Below are 17066 nucleotides of genomic sequence, written 5' to 3' on the forward strand. Positions count from 1 at the left end.
ATAAGAACTATGTACCTATTCCAACTTACCTGCAAATTTGACTTAAAAATAGACAGGAACAGATCTAGTTTATAGCCTGGGGACTGCCAGTATTGCATAATAGTCAGAAAGAACAATAAACTAATGTTTTCGATTTTATTTTACAAACTCTTGACCTTAAACAAGTTGCTTAACTTCTCTGAACTTGTGTTTCCTCCTGTGTACAATGAAGAGATTTAGTTAGGCAGTTGGTATTGAACAGCTGAACAGCCCTTTCCAAAATTTTACAAGCCTCACAAGAGCACTTGGTCTGTTGTCCTTTTTGAGTTCCTAACACTTACTGGCTTTCTCTTTTGATTTGGTAAATCTCCATTAGCTGTTATAGAAATTAACCCTTGTGTTCCCACGCACCACATGATAATGTACCAGTAATGACAGGAAGCCAAACGGAGCAGGCAGTGAGAAGAGTAACTTAGGAACCCAGCTACTTTCAACACATAGGAGTCATTACTCTATGCAGCTATGAGAGAGAGAGAGAGAGAGAGAGAGAGAGAAAGGAGGTACTAACTCATTTTACTCAGGCAAAAGAGTTATTTGGATTTGATGTATGGGTTCTTTCACAAGGCACATTTCCTTTCCTCAGTTTGGGACAATCAGGAACTGTGGAAGATGGCCTTTTACGAGCGTGAGGTCCTGTTGAGTCTTGCCTAGCTGGCTGGATCTACGGGGGACACAGGCCCTCTTATAAAATTCTAAAACATTTGGGGGCCAGATATTCTAGTCACAGGGATGCCAAATCATTTGGGTCACTATGAGTCAGAATTGACTTCACGGCAATGGATTTGATTTGGAGCTCTGGTGGCGCCAGTGGGTAAGCATTCGGCTGCTAGCCCAGAGGTCAGCAGTTCAAATACAGCAGCCACTCCTTGGAAACCCTAGGGGCAGTTCTATTCTGTCCTATAGGGTCACTAAGAGTCAGAATCGATCCATGGCAATGGGCTTGTTTGTTTTTGTTTAGGGGTGCCAAACGTGCTTAGTAAAATGAAGACAATTCATCTGACCCTAGAGGGACTGAGAACATTCTAGCTGGGTGAGGTTCATTCAATATCAGAGAGTTTATCTAGATATGGGTTGCAAATGTAAACACACATAGATGACAAAAGCATAGTGAAAATGAGTGTAGTTAAACAAGTGTTTAAAAAAAAAAAAGGTGCAAACCCAATGATGTGTCATTTCACTCTGGGTCTCAGTGCCCCTCAGTGAAAAGGAATTGTGTAGGAGAGAGATGAAGGAAAGTGATGTTGCAAACCCAAGGCTTCTCTCAAGTTAAATGGGGGTCCTGCAAGGTTATCCAAAGATTGGAATTTTGTCCCTTTACCCCTGAGTCCCATCCAACTCAAGCTACAAGCTTATTAAATATGGAGAGGCCAGTGCACAAAGAGCCATAATACAGGGCACCTCTGGGTGGGAAGCTGGGGAAGTGAAGCATTCACAGCGATCAGGACAGCTGAGACTAATCCAGCCCCTGTGAATAAGGAGATTGCTAATGGCCAACATCAGGTTCTAGCCCCTGCTACTTTCTTACAGTCCTCTCCCTCTTCATGTGTTCTCTGAAATTAGTCACTGTTGTGGATTGAATTGTGCCCCTCAAAAATGTGTGTCAACTTGGCTAGTTCATGGTTCCCAGTATGGTGTGATTGTCCACAATTTTGGTATCTGATGTGATTTTCCTATGTGTTGTGAATCCTACCTCCATGATGTTAATGAGGTAGGATTAGTGGCAGCTATGTTAATGAGGCAGGACTCAATCTACAAGATTAGGTTGTGTTTTAGGTCAATTTCTTTGGAGATATAAAAGAGAGAAGTGAGCCTAGAGACATGGGAATCTCCTACCACCAAGAAAGCAGTGCTGGGAGCACAACGCATCTTTTGGCTCGAGGTTCCTGCACAGAAAAGCTCTTAGACCAAGGGAAGATAGTTGACAAGGACCTTCCACTAGAACCAACAGAGAAGAGGAGGTCTTCCTCTGGAGCCGACACCCTGAAGTTGGGCTTCTAGCTTCCTAAACTGTGAGAGAATAAACTTGTGTTTGTTGAAGCCATCCACTTGTGGTATTTCTGTTATAGCAGCTCTGTATGACTAAGACAGTCACCCTGAGTCAGAATTGATTCGAGGGCAGTGGGTTTAGTTTTTTTAATAGCCCACATCACAGAGCTTCTGATCTTGCAAACAATATCTCCATTGCAAGGTTGCTCAAGTAACCCTGGGCCAGGGTCTGACTCAGTTAAAAAAAAAAAAAAAAAACTAAGAGAAAGAACTGCATGCCAAAGAAAGTCTGTATACAGACCTGTCATAACCCTAGGGGCTGCCTCTTTGCAATCTGATCTAGATGGTGAGGCCTTTTGAATACAGGAACAGAAAGTCAACACAAAGGCACTCTCAAGGAGGCATCCTGACCCACTGTCATGAATATTTCTTTAAAAGAAAAGATATAGGTAGATATTAGGTACATATTATGTACAATACAAAGAAGCTCTGAACCTAGTCCCTTGACCCACTTCACTTAGTACTACTGAGTATGCATAAGAGTTGCTTGTCTGGCTGGCGCCTCTTCAGCCTGTCTGGCACCTGTGTCCACTGCTGCGCTGGACCTCATCCCCATCTACTTCCAGCCAATGAGAGGCAGGTTTTACAGCCCAGGGCCCTCCAAGCTGGCTCCTTTAAAACGCTCGCATCTGATTTCATAACTAAAGTTTTCTTTTCTTTGAAAGAGAGAAAAATTATCCCATCAGTGTCCCTTGAAGTATGGTGCATTTTCCACATTTCACACTACGTTCAGAAGTAGTGGAAAAATATTTTTTTTTCTTGTTTACCAGATTAAAAAAGATACTGCCCTCTAGACACAATAAAAAATTTATAAGAAGTCAAAGGGAGAGCAGAACATATTAAGTCCATCACAAGATTGTAATAAGCAAAATTCAGAGTATGAAAATCTCTGTAGAAAAAAAAAAACTTGATTTCTTCAACAATAAACTACAAGCAACAAAACAGAGATGTAAAGGACAGAATAACCAATTACGATGTGAGGCCATTAGGTGGATTCGAAATCAAACAAACCGTAAGATAAATGAGAAAATTGGCAATCTGAACACACATTAGATACTCAATGGAATTATTGTTAATTTTTAGATATGGTAAAAGCCTCGTGGTTGTGTTTTGAAAAGTCAACTTTTAGAGATAGATACTAAAATGATCAAGGAAATGTGATACAATATGAAGGATTTTTCTATAAAGCATGGGATGGAGAAATGTTAGTGGGGGTATAGATGAAATACAGGTCAGGGTATAAATGAAACTGATTTATCATGAATTGATAAATGATGAAACTGGGTGATGGGTAGGTAGGTATATGGAGCTTCATTGTTTATATATTTGAATACATTTGAAATTGTTCTTAACAAAGCTAAAAATAGAAAATAGATAAATTGAAATTCATCATCTCCCTTGCATTATGACTTTGGACATGTTCTTTAACCTGTCTTTGCCTCAGTTTTCTCATCTGTAAAACAGGGATAACAGAATCTACCTCATAGGGTTCAGGTGAGAATTAAAATAAAATTATATATGCATATATATTAATTATATGTACATGTGCGTGTTTTTTTATTGTCATTAAGAACTCTAACTCATGGTGACCTCGTGTGCAGAATAGAACCGCTCCATAGGATTTTTAAGGCTGTGATATTTCAGAAGAGATTGCCAGGCCAGTTGTCCGAGGCACCTCTGTGTGGGTTAGAACTGCCAACCATTTTGGCTAGTAGTTGAGTGCTTAACCGTTTGGGCCAACCAGGGATTCCAATACATACAATTTTAGCACAAGTACATAGCATGGCATCTTGACACAGCACACACAAAGAACCAAACCCATTGCTGTCGAGTAGATTCTGACTCATAATGACCCTATAGAGACAGAATAAATGATAATTATTATTTATATAAGGTCCCCCTGAAGGTGGTTCAAATGGTTTGCACTTGACTGCTAACCTAAAGGTTGGAGGTTTGACCCTCCCAGCAGTACCATGGAAGAAAAGGCCTGAAGATCTAATTCCATTAAGATTGTCGTTGTTAGGTGCCATCAAATCAGTTCTGACTCATAACAACCCTATGCACAACAGAACGAAACTCTGCCTGGTCCGGAGCCATCCTCGCAATCATTGTTATGTTTGAGCTCATTGTTGCAGCCACTGTGTCAATCCACCTTGTTGAGTGTCTTCCTCTTTTCTGCTGACCCTGTACTCTGCAAACGTGATGTCCTTCTCCAGGGACTGATCCCTCCTGACAACATGCCCAAAGTATGTAAGACACAGTCTCGCCATCCTTGCTTCTAAGGAGCATTCTGGCTGTAATTCCTCCAAGACAGATTTGTTTGTTCTTTTGGCAGTCCATGGTATATTCAATATTCTTCTCCAACACCACAATTCAAAGGTGTCAATTCTTCTTCGGTCTTCCTTATTCATTGTCTAGCTTTCACATGCATATGATGCAATCGAAAATACCATGGCTTGGGTCAGGCACATCTTAGTCTTCAAGGTGACATCTTTGCTCTTCAACACTTTGAAGAGGTCCTTTGCAGCAGATTTACCCAATGCATTGCGTCTTTGGATTTCTCGACTGCTTCTTCCATGGCTGTTGATTGTGGATCCTTGTAAAATGAAATCCTTGAAACTTCAATCTTTTCTCCTTTTATCATGATTTTGCTCATTGGTCCACTTGCGAGAATTTCTGTTTTTTTTTATACTGAGGTGCAATCCATACTGAAGGCTGTAGTCTTTGATCTTCATTAGTAAGTGCTTCGAGTCCTCTTCACTTTCAGCAAACAAGGTTGTGTCATCTGCATAAGGTAGGTTGTTAATCAGTCTCTCTCCAATCCTGATGCTCCATTCTTCTTCATATAGGCCAGCTTTTTGGATTATTTGCTCAGCATACAGATTGAATAGGTGTGGTGAAAGAGTACAACACTGACGCACACTTTTCCTGATTTTAAACCAATCAGTATCCCCTTGTTCTGTCCGAACAACTGCCTCTTGATCTATGTAAAGGTTCCTCATGAGCACAATTAAGTGTTCCGGAATTCCCATCCTTCACAATGTTATCCATAATTTGTTATGATCCACACAGCAAAATGTCTTTGCATAGTCAATAAAACACAGGTAAACATCCTCCTGGTATCTCTGCTTTTAGCCAGGATCCATCTCACATCAGCAATGATATCCCTGACTCCACGCCCTCTTCTGAAACCGGCCTGAATTTCTGGCAGGTTCCTGTCGATACACTGCTGCAGCCGTTTTTGAATGATCTTCAGCAAAATTTTGCTTACGTGTGATATTAATGATATTGTTCTATAACTTCCACATTCGATTGGATCATCTTTCCTGGGAATAGGCGTAAATATGGATCTCCTCCAGTCAGTTGGCCGGGAAGCTGTCTTCCGTATTTCTTGACATAGACAAGTGAGCACCTCCAGCACTGAATCTGTTTGTTGAAACACCTCAACTGATATTCCTTCAATTCCTGGAGCCTTGTTTTTCGCCAATGCCTTCAGAGCAGCTTGGACTTCTTCCTTCAGTACCATTGGTTCTTGATCATATGCCACCTCTTGAAATGGTTGAACATTGGCTAATTTTTTTTGGTATAATGACTCCATGTATTCCTTCCATCTTCTTTTGATGCTTCCTGTGTCGTTCAATATTTTCCCCATGGAATCCTTCACTATTGCAACTTGAGGCTTGAATTTTTTCTTCAGTTCTTTAGTTTGAGAAATGCTGAGCAAGTTCTTCCCTTTTGGTTTTCCATCTCCAGGTCTTTGCACATGTCATTATAATACTTTACTTTTGTCTTCTTGAGAGGCCCTTTGAAATCTTCCGTTCAGTTCTTTTACTTCATCAATTCTTCCTTTTGCTTTAGCTGCTCGATGTTTGAGAGCAAGCTTCAGAGTCTCCTCTGACATCGACCTTGGTCTTTTGTTTCTTTCCATCTTTTCAATGACTTCTTGCTTTCTTCATGTATGATGTCATTCCACGACTCGTCTGGTCTTTGGTCACTAGTGTTCAATGTGTCGAATCTATTCTTCAGATGGTCTCTAAATTCAGGTGGGATATACTTAAGGTCATATTTTGGCTCTCATGGTCTTGCTGTGATTTTCTTCAGTTTCAGCTTGAACTTGCACATGAGCTATTGATGGTCTATTCCACAGTCGGCCCCTGGCCTTGTTCTGACTTATGATATTGAGCTTTTCCATTGTCTCTTTCCACAGATGTAGTCAATTTGATTTCTGTATGAGAGGTCCATGTGTAGAGTTGCTGTTTATGTTGGTGAAAGAAGGTATTTGCAATGAAGAAGTCGTTGGTCTTGCAAAATTCTATCTTTGGATCTCCAGCATTGTTTCTATCACTAAGACCATATTTTCCAACTACTGATCCTTCTTCTTTGTTTCCAACTTTCGCTTTACACTCTCCAGTAATTATCAATGAACATTGATTGCATGTTCGATCAATTTCAGACTGTAGCAGCTGATAAAAATCTTCTCTTTCTTCATCTTTGGACTTAGTGTTTGGTGTGTAAATTTGAACAATAGTTGTATTAACTGGTCTTCCTTGTAGATGTATGGATATTATGCTATCACTGATGGCGTTGTACTTCAGGATAGATTTGGAAACGTACTTTTGATGATGAATGCAACAACGTTCCTCTTCAAGTTGTTATTCCCAGCATAGTAGACTGTATGATTATCTGATTCAAAATGGCCAATAGCAGTCCATTTCAGCTCACTAATGCCTAGGATATCGATGTTTATGCATTCCATTCCATTTTTGATGATTTCCAATTTTCCTAGATTCATACTTCATACATTCCAAGTTCTGCTTATTAATGGATGTTTGCAGCAGTTTCTTCTCATTTTGAGTCGTGCCACATCAGCAAATGAAGGTCCCTCAAACTTTACTCCTACCACGTCATTAAGGTGGACTCTAATTTGAGGAAGCAGCTCTTTCCCAAGCATCTTTTGAGTGCCTTCCAACCTGGGGGGGGTCATCTTCCCACACTATATCAGACAATGTTCCTCTGCTATTTATAAGGTTTTCACTGGCTAATGCTTTTCAGAAGTAGACTGCTGGGTCCTTCTTCTAGCCTGTTTTAGTCTGGAAGCTCAGCTGAAACCTGTCCTCCATGGGTGACCCTGCTGGTATCTGAATACCGGTGGCATAGCTTCCAGCTTCACAGCAACACGCAAGCCCCCACAGTACGACAAACCATCAGACACATGGGGGCCATGGAGATTAGAGCAAGAAAACCTGTGAAGAAAGAGAACAGAGTATCACTCCCTGTGCTCTTAAACTCTGTTGATTTTTCTCCAAAAATACACACACAATAATAGGGCACATTCTGAAATGAACGAAAAGACCATTTCTTATGATGGACTACATTACTTCTTGATAAGCTTTGAAATTCTATATTAAAAATGAATGGAAGTCATGAAGCTAAATCAATAAAATAAGTAAAACACTATGGAGCAGTTCAACTCCGTAATACATGGAATGTCCGTGAGTCAGAATTGGCTGAGTGGCAACTAACGACAACACAAATGTATCCATTCTTGAGGGATTAGAAAACACCACCAACACTTGCCTTTCAGAACAGATTATATGAGAAGAACTGCATTAAACAAGGTTTCCTCAATGAGTCGATGTGTTGATTGAGTCGTGGGGGATGAACAGTGGTAATTCAGTTAAAGGACTAGAGGAAAGAAGGGAGGGAGGACATTCCAGGCAAAGGGATCCTTCCCTGACCCATGGGAACCATGCAGACATATTAACTATTGAAGGACTTACTGATGAAGATCGATGGCTACAGCCTTCAGTATGGACTATATACCTCAACATAAAAAAAAAAAAAAGAAAACAAAAATTCTCACAGGTGAACCAATATGCAATATCATGATCCACGGAGAAAATATTGAAGTATTCCACTGAAAATTTGTGCCTGGGATTATTTGGAAAGCTATAGATCTCTGCACCATGGGGGAAAAATGATGAAAATAATTACTGAATATTTGCACAAGTATAGTTGTGAATCTGTGAGGCAAACCTTCAGTCCTTTTAGGAGCCCTGTGGCTGTGATGCAGTTTGAAGGAAACCCACAAGAGAGTGCTGCTTCCTTCCGATTCTATTCACATTTGTGTTGGCTTGGTGGTTTGACATGCCTATCTTCTTTGTAGCCTTAAGGCAGGCTACAAAGGGGCTCTTAGCTTCTGAATGGAGAGTTTCTATAAGATCTCACTAGAGTCTTGCCTGTTGGATTTGGTGTAGCCAGGGGATAAGGATCATTTTCTGCTTTTCTTTTACCTCTCAAGCAACATGCTGTCCACCATCTCAATTCTTGCCATCTTCTTACTATTCGGTAAGTAACATTTTCATTTTCCTACAATCATGTTAGCCTTTAGCTTCCTTCCCTTACTGAAAACTCTTTCTGAATAACTCTCCTTCCAATCTAATGAAGTAATTATTTTTTAGGAGGGAGCAATGGAGACTCAGTGACCCAGACTGAAGGCCCAGTTACCCTCTCTGAGTGGGCACCTATGATCCTGAACTGCACTTACCAGAGCAGCTATACAAATCCTGTCCTTTTCTGGTATGTCCAGTATCTCAACAACGCTCCTCAACTCTTGCTGAAGAGCTCAACAGAAACAGAGAATCAAGGTTTTCAGGCCAATCTTGTTAAGAGCGAAAACTCCTTTTACCTGCAGAAACGCTCACTCCAAATATCAGACTCAGCTCTCTACTACTGTGCCATGAGAGACACAGTGAGAAGAACTGCAGGGGCAGCTGAGCACAAACTCTGAGCACAGCAGGAGCCTGGTACAATCACTCTGAGAAACTGCTATAGCCCAGCAGCCTACTAGGTATTTACCTAAGAGAAGTGAAAAGAGAAGCCTACAAATGACCAGTACAAAAATGTTTCTATTAGCCTCATTCATGTGTGACACATACTAGAAACAACCTAAATGTACACCAACGTGAGATTGCATAAGGAATTATGGTAATCCATACAATGAGATTATTTAGCAATAAAAAGGAATGGATTACTGATGCTGTTACTGGATGTCATCCAGTTGGTTCTGTCTCATAGCGACCCCATGTGCAATAGAATGAAACACTGCCCGGTCTTTCACTGTCCTCACAATCGTTGTTATACTTAAGAGCCCATTGTTTCAGCCACTGTGTCAGTCCATCTCAATGAGGGTCTTGCTCTTTTTTCCTGACCCTCAGCCTTACCAAGCATGATGTCCTTCTCCAGAGACTAGTCCCTTCTCATAACGCGTCCAAAGTAAGTGAGATGAACTGTTGCCATCCTTGCTTCTAAGGAGCTTTTGGTGTATTTCTTCTGAGACAGATTTGTTCATTCTTCTAGAAGTCCACGGTACATTCCACATTCCTCGCTGACATCATAATTCAAATGCATCTATTCTTTTGTCTCCCTTATTCATTGCCTGGCTTTTGTATGCATGTGAGGAGATTGAAAAGACCATGGCTTGGGTCAGGCACACCCTAGTCCTTAAAATAACATCTTAGCTTTATAACATTTTAAAAAGGTCTTTGAAGCAATTTGCCCAATGCAACGTGACCTTTGATTTCTTGACAGCTACTTCCATGGGCATTGATTGTAGATCCGAGCAAAAGGAAGTCCTTTACAACTTCAGTATTTTCTCTGTGTATCTTGATATTGCTTATTGGTCCAGTTGTGAGGATTTTTGTTTTCCTTATGTTGAGGTGTAGTCCATGCTGAAGGCTGTAGCCACTGATCTTCATCGGTAACTGCTTCAAGATCTCTTCACTTTCAGCAAGCAAAGTTGTGTCATCTGCATGTTGCAGGTTGTTAATGAGTCTTCCTCCAATCCTGATGTCCCGTCCTTCATATAGTCCAGTGTCTCAGATTATTTGCTCAGCACACTATCGAGCAAGCATGGTGAAAGGATACAACCCTGACACTCACCTGTCTTGACTTTAAACCACAGTGTATCCTCTTGTTTTGTTTGAACAGCTGCTTCTTGGCCTATGTACAGGTTACTCAGGAGCAAAATTAAGTGTTCTGGAATTTCTAATGTTTGAATGTTATCCATAATTTGTTAAGATCCACACAGTCAAATATCTTTACATAGCCCATAAAACATAGATAAACATCTTTCTGGTATCCTCTAATTTCAGCCATGATTCTTCCGACATCAGCAATGATATCCCTTGTTCCATGTACTCTTCTGAATCTAGCTTGAATTCTTGGCAGTTCCCTGTCGATGTACTGCTGCAACTGCTTTTGAATGATCTTCAGCAAAATTTTACTTGTGAGTGATGTTAATTTCTGAATTCTGTTGGCTCCCCGTTCTTTGGAATGAATTTCTTCCAGTTGGTTAGCCAGGTAGCTGTCTTCCAAATTTCTTCATGTAGATGAGTGAGCACCTCCACTGCTGCATCTGTTTGCTGAAACATCTCACTTGGCATTCCATCAATTCCTGGAGACTTGTTTTTTTGCCAGTGCCTTCAGGGCAGCTTGGATTTCTTCATTCAGTACCATTGGTTCTTGATTGTATGCTAGGTACTGAAATGGTTGAAGGTCAACCAATTCTTTTTGGTACCATGCCTCTGTATATTCCTACAATCTTCTTTAGATGCTTCCTGCATTGTTTAATATTTTCCCCATAGAATCCTTCAATACTGCAACTTGAGGCTTGAATATGTTCTTCAGCTCTTTCAACTCGAGAAGTGCTGAGCCTGTTCTTTCTTTTTGGTTTTCTAACTCCAGGCCTGTGCACATTTTGTCATAATACTTTACTTAGTCTTCTGGAGCCCCTCTTTGTTCAACTCTTTTACTTCATTATCTCTTCTTTTGCTTTAGCTTCTCTATGTTCAAGAGCAAGTTTCAGAGTCTCTTCTGACATCCATTTTGGTCTTTTCTTTCTTTCCTGTCTTTTTAATGACCTCTTGTTTTCTTCATGTATGATGTCCTTGGTGTCATTTCACAACTGGTCTGGCCTTCGGTCATTCGTGTTGAATGGGCCAAATTTATTCTTGAGATGGTCTCTAATTTCAAGTGGGATAAACTCAAGTTTGTACTCTGGCTCTCATGGACTTGCTGTCATTATCTTCAACTTCAACTTACATAAGAGCAACTGATGGTCAGTTTCCCTGACTGATGATATTAAGCTTTTCCTTTGTCTCTTTCCACAGATGTAGTTGATTCAAACCCTATGTATTCCATCTGGTGAGGTCCATGGGTATAGTCGCCGTTTATGTTGTTGAAGAAAGTTTATTTGAAATGAGGAAGCCATTGGCCTTGCAAAATTCTACCATGTGCTCTCTGGCATCATGTCTATCACCAAGGCCATATTTTCTAATACCGATCCTTCTTCTTTGTTTCCAACTTTCTCATTCCAATCACTAGTAATTATCGGTGCATCTTGATTGCACATTTGATCAATTTCAGACTGCGAAGTTGATAAAAATCTTCAATTTCTTCATCTTTGGCTTTACTCGCTGGTGTGTAAATTTGAATAATAGGTGTATTCATTTGTCCTCCTTGTAGGTGTATAGATGTTATTCTAACACTGATGGTGTTGTATTCAGGATAGGTCTTGAAATATTCTTTTTGAAGATGGACCCAGTGCCATTTCTGTTCAATTTGTTCATTCCTGGAGTAGTAAACCATGTGATTGTCAAATTCAAAATAGCCAATACCAGTCTTTTTCAGCTCACTAGGGTATCAATGTTTACATGTTCCATTTCATTTTTGCCAATTTCCAATATTCTTAGATTCATACTTAGTACATTCCATGTTTCTATCATTAATGGATGTTTTCTGCTGTTTTATCTCATTTTCAGTCATGCCACATCATTAAACGAAGGTCCCGAAAGCTTTCTAAGTCATTAAGGCCAACTCTACTTTGAGGAGGCAGCTCTTCCCATTCGTATTTTGAGTGCCTTCCAACCTGAGGGGCTCATCTTCTGGCGCTGTGTTAGACAATGTTCCTCTGCTATTCATAAGGTTTTCACTGGCAAAGTTTTTCAGAATTTGACTGCCAGGTCCTTCTTTCTAGTCTGTTTTAGTCTGGAAGCTCCACTGAAACCTGTCTACCAAGGGTGTCCCTGCTAGTATTTGAAATACTGGCGGCATAACTTCCAGTATCACAGCAACATGCAAGGCCCCACAGTATGACAAACTGACAGACACAACAATATGAATGGATCTCTAAACCTTATGTTGAAGAATAGAAGCCAGACCCCTCCCCAGAAAATACTGCATTCCATTTATATGAAATTCAAGAACAGAGTAAACTAAACAATGGTGATAAAAGTAAAAAGGTGTTTTCCTCTGGGAAGGAGGGTTTCACTGGAAACAGGCACAAGGGGACTTTGTAGGGTTATAGAAATGTTCTGTATATTGTTTTGGGTAGTGGTTACACAGATGTATAAATTTCCCAAAACTCATTGAAATGAACATATAGGATCTATGCTTTTTATTGTAAGTAAAGTATGTCTGAATAAAAATGAGCCAAGATAAAATTAAATAACCTATAATTAGTTAAATATGCACCTCCATAAATATGTTGCTATTGTTAGTTGCTGTCAACTTGACTCTCACTCATGACAACTTTATACACAACAGAACAAAACATTGCTAGGGAGGGCAGGGCCAAGACGGTTGACTAGGTAGATGCTACCTCAGATCCCTCTTGCAACTAAGACTCAGAAAAACAAGTGAATCGATCACATACATGACAGTCTACGAACCCTGACCATCAAGCACAGATCTAAAGAGTTGACCTGAGTGACCGGTGAGTGAAAAGCTGTGCCCTGAACCAGCAACCACTTTTGGAACCCGTGACCCACTCCACAGCCTTGAGCCTTCACAGTTCCCTGTTGCCGAGTGGCAGGGCTGATAGTGGCTTGCTGAGGTGGGGCAGGCACGGGACACAGCCCTGACCCCTAGTTCCCTGGGGTAACCTCTGTAGAGACTCAGCAAGCACAAGCAGGCTGCACACTGACACAGCTAAGGAGAGAACGCATGAGCAACCACGGGGAAGTAGTAACTGTTTTCGGAGCCTGGAGCCAGCATTCCAGTCAGAAAACCTTGGCACCGGCTTTTGGACTGGGCTCAGGGGAGCTGAGCACGGCATCCTGAGATGGCGCAAACATGGGACACAGACCTACCCCCTGAAGTGACCTCGGGGGAAGCCCAGCCAGTGCGCGCAGGCAGCGAAGCAACATGGCTGACAGGAGGAGAAGTCATCAGGAGGCAGAGACTAGTTTTGGAGCCAGGAGTGTGGCATCCCAGCTGGGGAACCGTGACCCTGGGCTTTGGACTGGGAGCAGAGGAACTGACCATGGCTTCTGAGACAGCACATGCACAGGATGCAGGCCTGACCCTCGGGGGCAATTGCGACCCAGCCAGCGCAAACAGGCTACACGCCCCTCCGGAATATCAGATAAAACAGTCATCACCAAGCAAGATAAGTAACTTTTTCTATATTCCTGGGTGCTACTCTCTCCTATCTATCTGATTCTTCCCCTGCTTTCCCAGGCAGCTTCATTAACATTGGAATTTCCTGGGCCAGAGAGTGAAGTGCTCTGTGGTTTTTGTTTGTTTGTTTTGTCTTTTCCTAACCCATTCTCCTGGCCTGAGAAAACCAGCTACAAAAAATCCAGGGACCAAGAATCCTTCGCTGACTTCCCGAAATTGGACTAAAAATACAGAACCAGCTCCAACGAAGCATATGAGATCCACAGTCTTGGGCTTTCATCCCTACAAGGAACAAGGTGGCTATTATAATGCAAAGGCAATTCTGATAGTGATCTGACTGTAATTGTCTTAGTAGATTACTGGAAAGACAAGTTTCCCAGGTCTGATATCTCTGCCTATTAAACAGAGCCCTCACTGAACCACGATGGGGAACTGAGGGCTGAAGTTCCACCCAAACCACCTAACCTCCTGCCATAGGGGTCTGAGGATAGTGACATCTACCAATCTGTAGATGCACATGCATGGGTGTCTAAGGTAGAGCTGCAGAGTCCACCCACAAAAGTGCTTTAGGAATAGAGACACACCTACCTCACTGGCACTTGGAGGAAGCCTGTCAGCATCCTGCCCCCCAAAATGTGACCCCCTGCTGCTACTAGAATCTGGGGCACACAACTATCACCACCACTCCTCTAAGGGAATAGGTGACAGTCTACCCCATACACTTGGTGACCCCAAATCAGATTCTACTCAAGAATAGTGAATGGACTGTAAGGCTTACATTTGTGGTAATGGCCCAAACCAGCTGGTAAGAGGACATAAGTGATTCAAAGGCTACAACAATCAAGACGGTGCAATCTAGCAGCCCATCTATGTATATTGAAAGAAAACAAAACAAGATAAGACTCAGTGAGCAAACATAAAATAAATCATTACAATATCTTATAGATGGCTCAGAGACAGCACTCGATATCACCCCACATAAAGAAGCAGACCACGATTGCTTCTACAACTCCCCAAATTAATGAATCAAAATCTTTCCCAAATGGAGATACAATCCTGGAATTGCCAGATGCAGAATATAAAAACTAATTTACAGAATGCTTCAAGACATCAGGGATGACCTTGAAAATGAAATAAGGCAATCTACACAAAAAGCCAAGGAACACACTGATAAAGCAGTTGAAGAAATCAAAAAGATTATTCAAGAACATAGTGGAAAAATTAATAAGCTACAAGAATCTATAGAGAGACAGCATTCAGAAATCCAAAAGATTAAGAGTAGAATTACAGAATTAGACAACTCAATAGGAAGTCAGAGGAGCAGAATCGAGGAATTGGAATACAGAGTGGGGGAGGTGGAGGATAAAGCAATTGACACCAATATAGCTGAAGAAAAATCAGATAAAAGAATTAAAAAAAATGAAGAAACCCTAAGAATCATGTGGGACTCTATCAAGAAGAATAACTCGTGTGTAGTTGGAGTTCCAGAACACGGAGGGATAACAGAAAACACAGAGAGAATAGCTGAAGATCTGTTGGCAGAAAACTTCCTTGGCATCTTGAAAGACGAAAGCTTATCTATCCAAAATGCTCATTGAACCCCATATGAGATTGATCCAAAAAGAAAATCACCAAGACATATTATCATCAAACTTGCCAAAACCAAAGATAAAGAGAAAATTTTAAAAGCAGCCAGGGATAAAAGAAAGGTTTCCTACCAAGGAGAATCAATAAGAATAAGTTCAGACTACTCAGCAGAAACCATGCAGTCAAGAAGGCAATGGGATGACATATACAGAGCACTGAAGGAGAAAAACTGCCAGCCAAGGATCATTTATCCATCAAAACTCTCTCTCAAATATGAAGGCAAAATTAAAATATTTACAGATAAACACAAGCTTAGAGAATTTGCAAAAACCAAACCAAAGCCACGAGAAATACTAAAGGAAATTGTTTGGTCAGAAAATCAATAACATCAGATAACAACACAACACAAGGTCACAGAACAGAACATCCTGATATCAACTCAAATAAGGAAATCACAAAAACAAATTAAGATTAATTTTGAAAAGAATAAAATGCTCAAAACAGGGAATCCTTGAAGTCATTATGTAAAAGATCACAATAATCAAAAAGCGGGACTAAATACAGGAGGCATAGAACTGCCACATGGAGAGGAAAACAAGGCGATATAGGATGATACAAGTTAGGTTTTTAATTAGAAAAATAGGGGTAAATATTAAGGTAACCACAAAGAGGTCTAACAATTCCATAGCTCAAAATAAAAACCAAGAAAAACATACTGACTCAGCAAACATAAACCCGACTACTATGAAAATGAGGAACACACAATTTACAATGAAATCATCTCAGCAAAAAAAGGAAGTAGAAAAATGAAATTGTCAACAATACACACAAAAAGGCATCAAAATGACAGCACTAAACACATACTTATCTGTAATTACACTGAATGTAAATGGACTAAATGCACCAATAAAGAGACAGAGAGTCCCATACTGGATAAAGAAACGCAATCCGTCTATATGCTGCCTACAAGAGAAACACCTTAGACTTAGAGACACAAACTAAAACTCAAAGGATGGAAAAAAATAGATCAAGCAAACAACAATCAAAAAAGAGCAGGAGTAGCAATATTAATTTTTGACAAAACAGGCTTTAAAGTTAAATCCACCACAAAGGATAAAGAAGGACACTACATATTGATTAAAGGGACAATTAATCAGGAAGATATAACCAATTTAAATATTCATGCAAACAATGACAGGGCTGCAAGATACATAAAACAAACTTTAACAGAACTGAAAAGTGAGATAGACACCTCCACAATTATACTAGGAGACTTCAACACACCACCTTTGGAAAAGAATAGGATTCCAGTAAGAAGCTGAATAGAGACACGGAAGACCTAATTACAACAATCAACCAACTTGACCTCATAGACTTATACAGAACACTCCACTCAACAGCTGCAAAGTATACTTTTTTTTTCTAGTGCACATGGAACATTCCCTAGAATAGATCACATATTAGGTCATATAACAAACCTTTGCAGAATCCAAAACATCGAAATATTACAAAGCATCTTCTCAGACCACAAGGCCATAAAAGTGGAAATGATTAACAGAAAAATCAGGGAAGAGAAATCAAATATTTGGAAACTGAACAATACCCTGCTGAAAAAAGACTGGGTTATAGAAGATATTAAGGAGGGAATAAAGATATTCATAGAATGCAACGAGAATGAAAACACTTCCTATCAAAACCTCTGGGACACAGCAAAAGCAGTGCTCAGAGGTCAATTTATATCGATAAATGCACACATACAAAAAGAAGAAAGAGCCAAAATCAGAGAACTGTCCCTACAGCTTGAACAAATAGAAAGTGAGCAACAAAAGAATCCATTAGGAACCAGAAGAAAACGAATAATAAAAATTAGAGCTGAACTAAATGAATTAGAGAACAGAAAAAGAATCGAAATAATTAACAAAGCCAAAAGCTGG

General features: G+C 40.4%; 1 gene segment (V, D, J or C); it reads left to right on the forward strand.

Annotated features, from left to right (window-relative positions):
- The first annotated feature begins 8227 nt into the window (after nucleotides 1-8227).
- LOC126084640 (T cell receptor alpha variable 18-like) lies at nucleotides 8228-9083 on the forward strand. The segment is given in 2 exon segments: nucleotides 8228-8433; nucleotides 8547-9083. Coding segments are annotated over 2 exon segments (372 nt in total).
- The last annotated feature ends 7983 nt before the right edge of the window (nucleotides 9084-17066 follow it).

Source organism: Elephas maximus, chromosome 10 (genome assembly GCF_024166365.1).
Source record: "Elephas maximus indicus isolate mEleMax1 chromosome 10, mEleMax1 primary haplotype, whole genome shotgun sequence".
NCBI classification, from domain to species: Eukaryota; Metazoa; Chordata; class Mammalia; order Proboscidea; family Elephantidae; genus Elephas; species Elephas maximus.